General features: G+C 54.3%; 1 protein-coding gene across 4 annotated transcripts in view; it reads right to left on the bottom strand.

Moving 5' to 3' along the window:
- Positions 1-7,633: 7,633 nt before the first annotated feature.
- Positions 7,634-12,150, bottom strand: part of TOX2 (TOX high mobility group box family member 2) — a 112,917-nt gene continuing 108,400 nt past the window's right edge. For 2 of the 4 annotated variants that reach the window (XM_070420910.1, XM_070420908.1), the window contains exons 6-9: positions 11,793-11,873; positions 10,392-10,787; positions 9,566-9,693; positions 7,634-8,001 (exon numbers count right to left, since the gene is read on the bottom strand). In XM_070420910.1, coding sequence (XP_070277011.1) covers positions 7,935-8,001; positions 9,566-9,693; positions 10,392-10,787; positions 11,793-11,873 — 672 coding nt within the window. In that variant the 3' untranslated portion in view covers positions 7,634-7,934. Of the gene's footprint in view, positions 8,002-8,032; positions 8,178-9,565; positions 9,694-10,391; positions 10,788-11,792; positions 11,874-12,150 lie in introns of those variants that run through there. The other 2 variants (XM_070420911.1, XM_070420909.1) reach the window with 1 other exon arrangement.

Raw genomic sequence — 12,150 nt, forward strand, 5'->3', positions numbered from 1 at the left:
CCCCGCATTTGATGGAGTTGGGTGGCTGTGGGTCAGACACTGCTATGTGCTGGCAGAACAGCAGTGTGGTTTGGTGCAATAGCTAGGAAATTGCGCCGCTGGTTCAAATCCTGTCTCTTTCCATTAACATCTCAAAGCTTCTTGGCTTTCTTTTCCGAAATGATGAATACCGTTGTCTGTTTGACCCTAAAGCCCAACTTGGCTCTGAAACCTCTGTTAGGCTCGCTACACTGCGCTGCAGTTCTTAGTGATGAGCACGAGGTGGCACCACTGCTCCAAATGTGAGGGAATCTCATGAATTGGCTCTAGAGGCCCGATGCAGGAAAATTCATGCAAGAGTAGGCCTTCCTTCCCCAGGCTGCAGACACTGGCTTCCCTCCAGCCTCGGCTTCATCAGGAAGCATGTCCAGAATGGAAGATGTCCGGTCTAATTAGCATATTACCCTTTCATTATATATATACTATTCTCTGATTCACCACAATAACAGCTATTATAAATTAAACCTTTACTACATGCCAGGCCCTGCACTAAGCACTTTACTTGCATTATTTCATATATTCCTTACAACAGCTCTATGATTTGAAACTGTATTTTACAGATAAGAAGCTAAGAGTTAAAACCAGGTCTGTCTGCTCATCTGTCTGTCTTCAAAGACCATACTCTTTTTTAATTTTTAAATCCTCACCTGAGGATATTTTTCCATTGATTTTTAGAAAGAGTGGAAGGGAGGGAGACAGAGAGAGAGAAACATGGATGTGTGGGAGAGAATTGATTGGTTGCCTCCTGCACAGGCCCCTACCAGGGCCAGAGATTGAGCCTGCAACCGAGGTACATGCTCTTGTCCAGAATCGAACCTGGAACATTTCAATCTGCAGGCCGACACTCTATCCACTGAACCAAACTGGCCAGGGCAAAGCCCATACTCGTGACAATGTCTTCAGTGGATGGCACAGACTAGAGGCTTGGAGGCTGCGTTTGGCTGGCAAACTTGTTTTGGCCAGCATGGTGCCTTAAAACACATTGGACTTAAAGCTTGGGGCTGTGCAGACACTCGCCACTTAACGATAGTCCTCTCCTCATTGGTCTAGGAATGAGACAGGAGTTGGAGGGAGAGCCATCTGTCCCTCTTCAGACTGGAAGGGTCTGCCTACGGCCAGCATAATGAAAAAGACCCACCCACATGTACACCACGTATGATTCCAAGACTTAACAAAGAGAAAGCTAAGAGCTACCAGAGAGAGGGAGAAGGCAAGCAACATGCCAGGAAGAGGGGAGCAGAGCCGCATTAGATTTCCCAGCAGCCATTGCAGAAGCTAGAAGGCAGTGAGGCCTCAGCATTCGCAGAGAAAGTGACTTTCAGCCCAGACATCTTCACTGGTCAAACTATCAGCCGAGTGTGAGGGGAGAACAAACACGCCGGCAGACCTGCGCATTTCTTTCCCATCTGCCTTTTCGGAGAAAGCTACCAGCAGCTGTGCTCCAGCACAACAGAGGAGCAAAACGAGAGAGAGGAGAAGACGGGACCCAGTGAGAAGACCCTTCGGTGGAGAGGAGCAAAGGGATTTGCTCAGTAGCACTGGAAGGAAGTTTCCGGTGCCGGTGGTGAGGCTGTGAGAAAGCGGGAAAACTGGGCGTCAAGTGTCGGTCCATAGGCAGAGTGAGTGCCTAGTTCTGTGAGATTTGGGGGACAAAACAGGAAAATTACACACCAGAAGAACAAAAACAAAAACTTACTCAAGAGGAAAATATGAAAGGACTCAACTTGGCCCATCAGTAAACATGATTTACATAATAATGATGTCAACCTGGAGTATTGACTTAACCACACCTATTATGGAGCTTCATAGGGAGGAGAGGGGAAGAGGAAGCAAAGAGGGAGGTGTATGAGCACTAAATCCTTTTTTTTCCACAAAAAGAAGAGAATAAACTTAAACTGATGTGTCACAAATGAGTGACCTATACCCATATTCCTACCAGGGACACCAGCAGCTGGGGTCTGGAGCAGGCGGCCTCCTATTTACAGGGTGAGTCAAGGTACAAAGGGAGGCCCTGCCCAGAGCCCACCACCTCCCTCCCCCTCTCAGAGGCCTCCTGCAGCGGAGGGGCTGTGGGTGTGCCTGTGTCCAGACCATCCGGTGTGCATGCCCAGCTCCGTCCACCTCCCTCTGCACGCCCAGCTCCGTCCACCTCCCTCTGCACGCCCAGCTCCGTCCACCTCCCTCTGCCCTGGCTGTAAGCCCGTGTGGGCCCTGGGAAACGCAGTGTGGCTCAGAAAGGCGGAGTGCTGCAGGTGGCACGACTCCTCGGCTCCACGGACCCCTAACCCTGTAGGGAGGGCGTCAGACAGGACGGGACTCCCAAAAGGCAGAGCCCTGTTTCCTGGCCTAAGGCAGCAACCAAAAGCCCAGCCAAAGCTTCTGCGGCATCCGTGGTTCTCAGCTGGGGTGGTGTTTCCTTCTACAGGTCAGCTGGCAACGTCTGGGGAGATGGTTGTCACCCCTGGGAGACCAGGGTGCTACTGTCACCTAGCACGGAGAGGCCAGCGATGCCATTAAACTTCCTAGGACGCACAGGATAGTGCCTCCCTGCGCCCTCACTCCTCCCAAACGAATTACCCAGCCCCGCTGTCTGTAATGCCAAGGCTGAGAAACCCGACTGGATGTGTGAATCTGGAGGCCAACACACTTGGGGTCAGACTCTGGCTCTGCCACTGACTTGCTCTGGGTCCAATTGTCCCATCTCTCTGTGCCTCAGTTTTCTCATTTGTAAAATGGGGTGAATGGCTTTTATGTATCAAATGAAACGGACTTGATATATGAAATGCCTGACACTTAGTAGGCCCTCAGTAGTGTTATAGGTGCCCTCAGATCAGCGGTTCTCAACCTGTGGGTCGCGACCCCTTTGGCGGTCAAACGACCCTTTCACAGGGGTCGCCTAAGACCATCCTGCATATCAGATATTTACATTACGATTCATAACAGTAGCAACATTACAGTTATGAAGTAGCAACGAAAATAATTTTATGGTTGGGTCACAACATGAGGGAGGAACTGTATTTAAAGGGCCAGAAGGTTGAGAACCACTGCCTTCGATGGAGGATAAAATAGATGCATAAACAATATGAATCAAGAAATAGCAGATGGAAAGAGACTTGGGGTGGTGAACACACAATACAATATACAGACGATGTGTCATAGAATTGTACACCTGACACCTATATAATTTTATTAGCCAATGTCACCTCAGTAAAAAACAAATAGTATATGCATATTTATTTGTTAAATAACCGAGGAACGAGCTTGAGGAGTTGAGTGTGTGGTCAGCTGGTGGAGTCGGGATGGCGGAGGACAGCCGTGTCGTTGTAAGCTGCGTGGCACGGCTGACTTTTAAGCTACGCACGTGTAGTGCTGAGGTTTTTAAATTGAAGTCAAGGACCTTGGACTTTAACATTCTTCCTCCCATGTGGATGCTAATTGCTGTTATAAAACAGCATGAAATGACTGTGTCGGTGCCCCACGGCACGATTTCACACTGCTGAGCCCGCGGGTCCTGCTGCTCCGAGCGCCGCGGGGCCCTGCCTCGCTCTCCTGGCCCCTCCGAGCCCTTGCAGACTCGCAGAGGCATCATTCAGCTCAGGCGCCATCGGATGCCACAGGCCGGGCTTCACCAACAGGAAACGCCTCATCCCTCCTGGAGGAGGGATGTCCAGGATCAAGGTGAGAGCTCAGGTGGCAGATGGCTGTCTTCTCCGTGTCCTCACATGGCAGAGAGACAGAGAGACAGAGAGACAGAGAGAGACAGAAGCTCTCTGGTGTCTCTTCTTATAAGAGCATCAATGCCGTCATGAGGACCCACTGTCATGACCTCATCCAAACCCAATCACCACCCAAAGGCTCCATCTCCAAATCGGGAGATGACTTCAACATAGGAATTTTGAGGGGACACAGTTCAGTCCACATAGTCGAGGGCAACAGACAAATCACAGCTGTCCCTTCTCTCTTGACTGGAGCTTCCTCCAAGTGGTTCCTTTAGCTGCTTTGCAACTGCAGTCGCCTGTCCAATACTCGCTGGACCCCGTCCCATCTCTCGAAGGCAGCATTCGATTCATGGTACCATGGGGGCACCCAGCCGCTGTGTGGCGGGGCAGAGAGAGCCGGACATGAACTTTGGGTTGAAGTCACTGAGATGGCAGGAATTGTTACTGCAGCAGACCCTAGCACATCCCGACTAGTACATAACACAAGAAACTTTACCTTCCGGGTAGAGATTAAATAACAACGATCCTAATTACTGTTCTAAGAACTGTGTGTGTGTTAACTCATAGTTACAACCACCTTTGAAAAGGAAACTGTTACCCTCCCCAAGTTACACACGAGGACACAGAGAGTAAGAAACTTGCCGAGGTTTTACCACACAGTAGGCAGCAGAGTTGATATTCCCTGGGGCAGGCTGTGCCCTAAGCCTCCCTCCCTCCCTCCGCACTCCTGCCCCCCACCTACCCCACTCCAGCCCCTTCTCAATGAAAGGTTGCTCTCCAGCATCTGGTGGGTTTGGGGTTATTAGTTTCAGGCAATTTGGGGAGCAGAGCTAAGTAACAACTGATGTGTTGGGCATTTTTTAAAAATTTGAACCTGTAATAGCATGTCAGATCTTTTCTGCATGTGAGTTCTTTCAAACGTCCTGGTGGAATGTGGAAATTCGTATGGGAGGGATGATGGCTGGGTGATTTTAGGATTATTCATGCCTTCCTCTTGGGCGGACGGCTCGGCCTTTACCCAAGCTGTGCCTCCTGTGAGGGTTCCAAGGCCTGTGTGGGGGGAGCTGTGAGATGAGGAATTGAAGCAGGTGCCCTCCACGGGAAGGGAAGTGGTTTTGATCCCTGGACCAGCTCCGCGGACAGTGGGCGGGCTGCAGGCAGGACCTGAGGGCCCGCAATGTGAGGGGCACTGTCAGGGTCCAGGCAGGAACATGTGGCCCTGAGGTGTGGTGGGCCCAGGCCACCGGGCCTTGGCAGATCGGGGGTGCCACGGCCGCAGTGGCACCTGGTCCTTTACGAGCCTGTGGAACCCAGGGTGGCAGCTTTGGGAGCACAGGGGCCGGGAAGGGGTGGGGGCGGGGGCGGGCATCTGTGGCAGAGACCTCAGTGCTTTCACGGTGGGGGTGGCGCTGGGCCCTCGCGGCTCCCTGGGTTGTGGCCATCACTGGCGCCGATGGCCTAGAAAGGAAGCTGCAGACCCTTCCCCAGGAGAGGCTGCTTTGTGAACACACGGAACCTGACCTCCCTCGGGCCAGGTGTGGGCTGGTTTCAGGGGCGGAGTCTGTGTTCGCAGGCAGGGCCCAAGCCAGTGAGAGAAGAACATTGCCGATGACATGGCCCCACTGCACTCGCTCTCGGCTGGTATCACAGGTTTCCCCAGAGACAGGCAGAGCCCAGACGGGGGTTCTGGCCAAGTGACTTATGTATGGGGAGGGGCGCGCAGAAGGCGAGGGGGGAGGCGAGTGGCCGCAGCCTGACCCTGGGGGGCCCTGGGGCGGGACTGGCACGTGGAGTTGGCTGCTGCTTTGTTTGGTCACTAGCTGGGGGCAGTGCTGGGGGGAAGGCATCAAGGGCAAGGACCGGACAAAGTGGGCGGCTGTGCACAATGAACAGCCGACACGCAGGAGCCGGGGATGGGCACTGGCAATGAAGGGGTCTGGGTGGGGGGCGAAGTTTACTCCACGGCCCCCAAGTCAGCGCTCTCGGACTTTCCACGGACCCCTCGCTGTGTTCCCACTTTCTAGGGCCACCAGACGCACCCACTTGGCAATCCCCTGCCCTCTGTAGGCAGGGCATTCGGAGGCAGTGTGGGCCTCTCTGACATCCCTGGCAGCGGAGAGGCCAGCCTTGGCGCCTGGACGTTTCCAAAGGACTCCAAGCTCCTGGCAAGGCGCTGAGGGGCCGGGCTCTGCCTCCGGGGCAGGAACCCAGAGCCCGCATCGTGTTGCTTTGGGCTGTTTCCTCCAATGCAGAAGCAGGAGTCGAGTTCAGTGGGGCCTTGACTTACGAGTGTCCCGACTCACGAGTTTTTTGAGATACCAGCTGTCTCTCGGCCGATTTTTTGCATTGAGTTGATAGAGTAATTTGAGTTAAACTGTCTAAGGAGTCACCGTGTTCCTGACAAGCTCCTCAGAGGAAGGGAATTGTAACCCCATGAAATATTTATGCTTCATGTTGCAAAGATGTTACCGCCATGACAGCGTGTTGCTTTGTCTGTTGGTTAGGTTTTCTTTTTTAAATTTTAATTTTAGAGGCAGAGAGAGAGAAACATAAATTTATTACCCACTTATTTATGCATTCACTGGTTGATTCTCTCTTGTTGTTGTAAATCCTCACCAGAGGATATTTTTCCATTGATTATTTTAGAGAGAGTGGAAGGGAGGGGGAGAGGCAGAGAGAGAGAAACATCGACGTGAGACACACACACGCATTAGTTGCCTCCCACACGTGGCCCAACCAGGGCTGGGGATTGAGCCTGCAACCAAGGTACGTGCCCTTGACTGGAATTGAACCGGGACCCTTCAGTCCACAGGCCAATGTTTTATCCACTGAGCCAAACCGGCTGGGGCCATGGGTTGATTCTGGTATGTGGCCTGACCAGGGATGGAACCCTAAACCTTGGCGTATCTGGACAACGTTCTAACCAACTGAACTACCCCGTCAGGGCTCGTTTTTCTTTTTCCAACGTGGATTGCAAAATGCCCTCCAGTGAGGAAAAGGCTCACAGAGAAATTGCACCCCATTTGGGGCTGAAGTGGGGGGTCACATGATTGGAGGATGAGAGGCCCCGAGAGCTGCCAGAGAAGTGGGGGGCTCCTCTGTCTAGGTCACCTCAAAAGAGCTGTGTTGGGCCCAATACCCTCAGCCTCCTAACAGCTCCTCCATTCCAGGCGTTGCTGATTGTTCCAGGTTCAGCTAAAGTGACAGAATTATTACTCTTTTTTGAAGTAGCACTACCTGTGTGGCCCACACCCATTTTCATCATCACAGAACCCTATGTCTTCCACCCTTATTATCCTCCTCCACTGATGGCAAAACTGAGGCCAGAGAGGCCCCGTCACCAACAGACACCCTCGGGGGCGGGTGAACGGGCAGGTGAGACTTTACCCGAACCCGACTGGCATCAGGGGCTCTGTCCTGGCAAAGCCACCACCGAATGCCACACTTTGGGAGGCCTGGCCCTGGCTCACGAAGCGCACGAAGAGACAGACCCGCTTTCAACGTTTCAGAAGTTTTATTATAAAGGAATCTGAGAGAAGCACTGGGCACGGAGCCAGGCGGTCGCCAGGGCCAGGAAACAGCTGCAAACATGAGGAACCCCAACCCCAACCAAGCCCCAAACCGCACACACTTTCTGATCAACTGCATTTCTGTCCTCAGGTCTTCTTCATAAATAGACAACAGTCGTCGTCGGCAATTTTAAATAGATGGGCGTGTGGTTAAAAGAAAAAGCGCAAAGCCTCCGAGTGCGGCGGGAACAGACGATGGAACGGTTTGGCGGCCGCTCTGTGCACGTCTCCCTTAAGACAAAACTTAAAAAACATGTGCTAAGGGTCATAAAAAACGCTTTTGACCTTAAAGGAAACTACTTTCCTCCCCCGCCCCCCGCCCCAAAATAATCTCACAGATGTGTTCAGCACAGCTCTAAAACACGTAGTCAACTACTCACACAAAGCCAACAGTGTATGGGTTCATAATCTCTTGTTCAGGCTGTCACACCATATGTGCGCATCTGTGGCCGGGCTGGCCCCTGCCCCGGGCATCTGGGTGGGTGTCTGTTGGCAAGCGACCCCGGCAGGGGCAGCCCACATGAGCTGGGCCGGGCCCAGGCATCCAGACATAGGGTACGGTGTGCAGGACGAGGAGTGGGGTCCACAGTAGCCCTGGAGCAAGCGGTCAGGGGGCAGGAGGTGCCTGCAGGTTCTTTGGGCTGGCGGCGGGCGTTGGGCGGCCTCTGCAGAGTCTGGTAAGAGGTCGAGGAAGAGACTCAGCCGTGGGGCATTAGCGTGTCACTGTTCTCTCTTCGGGTCCCCTGCTTCCTGCCAAGGCCTCTTTCCTGCTGTGGCCCCTCCAGCAGCCTCAGGGAGGAGAGGGAGGTGGGGTTAGGTGAGGTAGAGAGATTTATCCCTGGGGAGCAGGCTGTGGGAGAGAGGAGGGGCTGTCAGAGCTCACGTGACCCCACCTGGCGCCACGGGCTCTCGAGGGCCTGAACACCGGGCCAGCTGCTCACCTGCCCTGCACCCCGACCCTGGATGCAGCCCTCCTGCGATCCAAGCAACCCCCCTCCCCCCACCCCGTCAGTGCTGGGGAGGTGGAGGCAGTGTGTCTGTCCTTCTAACACCACCATCACTCTAGGTTAAGTCAGTGTTTCTTTTGTAAATTTCAAACAGAATTAAAGGCGAGCAGGTGCTTTCTGTGTTTTTTAAGTCGGGCCCTCATGCCCTGATCGGGCAGCTCAGTTGGTTAGAGTGCCGTGCAGTGACACCACGGTTACGGGTTTGATCCCCGGTCAGGGCACAGACAGGAATCAACCAATAAATTAATAAATAAGTGAAATAACAAATCAATGTCTCTCTCTCTCCCTTCCTCTCTTTCTTAAATAAAAAAAATTTAAGTTTTAAAAAAATATGTTAAAATAGGGCACTCATTTATGACAACATAGATGACCCTTGAAGGCACTATCCTCAGTAAAAGAAGTCAGACGAGGAAAGACAAGTGTCATAGGATCTCACTTATATGTGGAATCTAAAAATAACACCCCCCAAAACAAAACAAAACAAAACAAGCTCATAGATACGCAGAGCAGACCAGTGGTTGCAGAGGCTGGGTGGGTGGGCAAATGGCGGAGGGAGTCAAAAGGCGCAAACTTCCAGTTATACTAAGGTGCTGGGATGTAACGCACGGCACAGGGACTACAGCTAACAATGCTGTGCTGCATGTTTGAAAGCCGCTAAGAGAGTAGATCTTAACAGTTCTCATAAAGAAAAATAAATCATAGCTGTGTGTGGTGACGATGCTCACTGGACTCACTGTGGTGACCATTTATACATGTAAATATCGAATCATTATTGTACACCTGAAACTAACAATGTAATACATCAATGACGCCTCCATAAAAATGCAAACAAAAACCAGGGCACTGCTGGGGTCTGGCCTCCCTGTGGGGGGGAAGCTCTGACATGCTGTGAGGGCCACTCAAGACCCCGCCCCCCAGTGCTCTGGCTCTGGGGGAGGGCTGAGTGGGAGGAGCTGTACCTCTCAGGGTGGGGGAGGGCATCACTGCTGAGCTGCGAGCCCACCCAGGTAGACCCTCTCACCAGGCACGGCAGAAAGGGGGGCACATGCCACGTCTGCTGGCTCACCAGAGGGCATGGCAGGGTGAGGACCGGGGAGGCGGACAGCTAGGGCCGGGGCAGTGGGCACCGGCAGCTGAGAGGGCCACCTGTCCACCACATCCCTCCCGGCTCTTTCCCGTCCCGTCATCCCAGGCCTAGGGCAGCACCCACGTGAACGGGGCGAGGACCGACCTACAAGTGCTGATGCCACACTCCCCGCTGGCGTAGCTGCTGTCCCAGTCTCCGCTGTTCCTGGGGTTGGATGGGCCAGGGGAGCGGGATCCGGAACCACCGGGGAACTCGGAGATGTGAGGGAAGTCCTGGCGAGGGGGAAGGAGGAGGCAGGTGAGCGAAGGAGAGAGGACGGGTGCATGTCTCAGGCAGCCAGGGTGGGACGGGGCCTGCCTGTGCCCCCCGAGGTGTTCACAGGGCGCGCCCTCTGGCTTGCACACGTCTCCGCTCTGCCCAGCATGGCATGCTTTTCCTTTTCCCAGCGGAGCGCCTTCTGAAGAATTCAGCCCTGTCCTGGCTGCACCACGGGGGGGAAGGATTTTGCACTCAGGGCCTTGCCTTTTTTGGGACAGTTTCCCAATCTGTAAAATGGAGTTCCTGGACTGAGTGACCGCACGGAACAGTGTCTGTGGCACCATTACTGGGGTCGGGCCTCGAAGGCTTTGGGGAGAGCCAGGGCCAGGGCTGACCTGGCAGAAACCGCCGTGGCTGCAGCCCCTCAGGCCAGACAGACAGCAATAGACAGAGGATGAGAGGAGGGGGGCCTGGAACATCTAAGGATCCGAGCAATCCATCTGGCAGCTTGTCAACTCCCTGCCCCCGCGAGTCCATGACAGATAAGGAGCACCAGACCCATTTCATTGACATGATAACTGAGGCTCCGAGAGGTAAGGTGCCCAGGCTGTGGTTACATAGCTGGTGAGCGGTGCGGCTAGTATCTAACATCCCGAGCTGCCCCCCTCCACAGGGACCCCAGAAGGGCAGGTTTCTACTCAGCCCTGCTTACCTGTGGCCCTGGCGGTGAAGGGCTCATCGCCAGCTGCACCTGGAGTGCCATGGGAGTGGGCAGGACAGGAGGCTGGGGCGCTGGGGACATGCTGACAGGTGGGCTGAGGAGGGTGCCCTGGGCGTGAGGGGGCAGTGGCAGCTGTTGGTGCAGCGGGGGGCTGAGCGGGAAGGAGGGTGGTGGTGGCGGGGATGCGCTGAGGCCTGGCAGCAGCGACTTGGAGCCCAGCGTCCGGGCGAGGCTGGCAGGGGTGGCCCCGCTGCGGAAGGCCTGCAGGTCCGAGGGCGTCAGGAAGGAGGCCAGGCCTGGCATGGCGTACATGGGCTGCTTGGGCGGGAGCATTTTGGCTGGCGGGTTCACCTGGGTGCTCTTGGTCTCACCCTGGTCCGGGGAACTCTGGAAGGGGACAGACACCTGTCACTCTGGAGAAAACGGAGAAACCAGACTTGGGCCGTGAGACCAGGAGGTTCTGCAACCCACTGACATGACCCCCTGGCTGGCTTTCTGGCCCCTCAGGGGATATCTGTAGACTAACAGAGATAATTCTGGGTCCTTAGTGCACTTAGCTATAACCATCCAACCAGCCCTGCTTGAATCCTTGGGGCTCCCCTGCCGATGGGGGACCCACACTCCGCAGCCTGGCCAGTGAGGCCAGCATCACCCAACGGGGCCGTCCTCTATTTACGCTCCTGCCCAGCCTCTGTGTGTTCGCATGTGCTGTTCCCCTGACTTGGAGCACCCTCTCTGCTTGGCCCTCTATGGCAGGGGTCCTCAAACTTCGGCCTGAGGGCCACATGCAAATACAAATATTGTATTTGTTCCCGTTTTGTTTTTTTACTTCAAAATAAGATATGTGCAGTGTGCATAGGAATTTGTTCACAGTTTTTTTTTAAACTATAGTCCGGCCCTCCAACGGCCTGAGGGACAGTGAACTGGCCCCCTGTTTAAAAAGTTTGAGGACCCCTGCTCTATGGCGTAGCCCAGTTGCCATGTCCTCTGTAGTAGCTTCCAGACAACAGCCCTGCCCCCACTTGGGCCACAAGTCCACCGCCATCCTGAGCCTCCCGCCTGCAGTGCTGGTGTTGACCGAGGAGGCCGACAGTGTGGTCAGGGGTAAAGGCCGAATTTGAAGAGTGGCCAATCTGGGTTTGACTCTTAGTACAGCAACCTAACACATTGTGTAATTTCAGGCAAGATGCTTCACCTCTCTGAGTCTTGGATTCTTGTTGGAAGAATTAAATGAAATGAGATACATGTCAAGTGGCCAGCATGAGCCCGGCACATAGTAGGTGCACTGGAGAAGTGACCTCGGTGTCCATCCTTTCCCGTGGGCCTCAGTGCCTGCTCCACCCCTCAGTGGTCCCGCACTTTACAGCCTGTGCCTAGGATTCCAGGGGTTACCTTGGAGACCAGGCTAGCCCGGTAGGCTGCCAGAGCCTTCAGATACTCCTTTTTCGCCGCTTCGGTCTTCCTCTTGTAGGCCTGAAAGATCCAAGACATGAGCAGCCAGGGGAGAGGTTAGGTGTTCAGCCTGAGGTCACACTGCTGGGGGCCTTGGCCTGTGAGCTCTGTCTACTCCCAGTTTTCTCTGGAAGCCCCTGAGAGGGCCCCAGGCACATGGTCAGGGGTATAGGAAAGCTCTGGTCTGACCCCAGACTCTGAGAGCTGGAGGACAAGATGGACTGACATGTCCTCGCTTATCTAACAGATAAGGAGGCAGAGGCCCAGGACAGTTAAGTCGCCAGTGAACACAGCTGGG

This window comes from Myotis yumanensis, unplaced genomic scaffold (genome assembly GCF_028538775.1).
Source record: "Myotis yumanensis isolate MYYU_CA2020_CCGP unplaced genomic scaffold, mMyoYum1.0.hap1 SCAF_7, whole genome shotgun sequence".
Classification (NCBI taxonomy): domain Eukaryota; kingdom Metazoa; phylum Chordata; class Mammalia; order Chiroptera; family Vespertilionidae; genus Myotis; species Myotis yumanensis.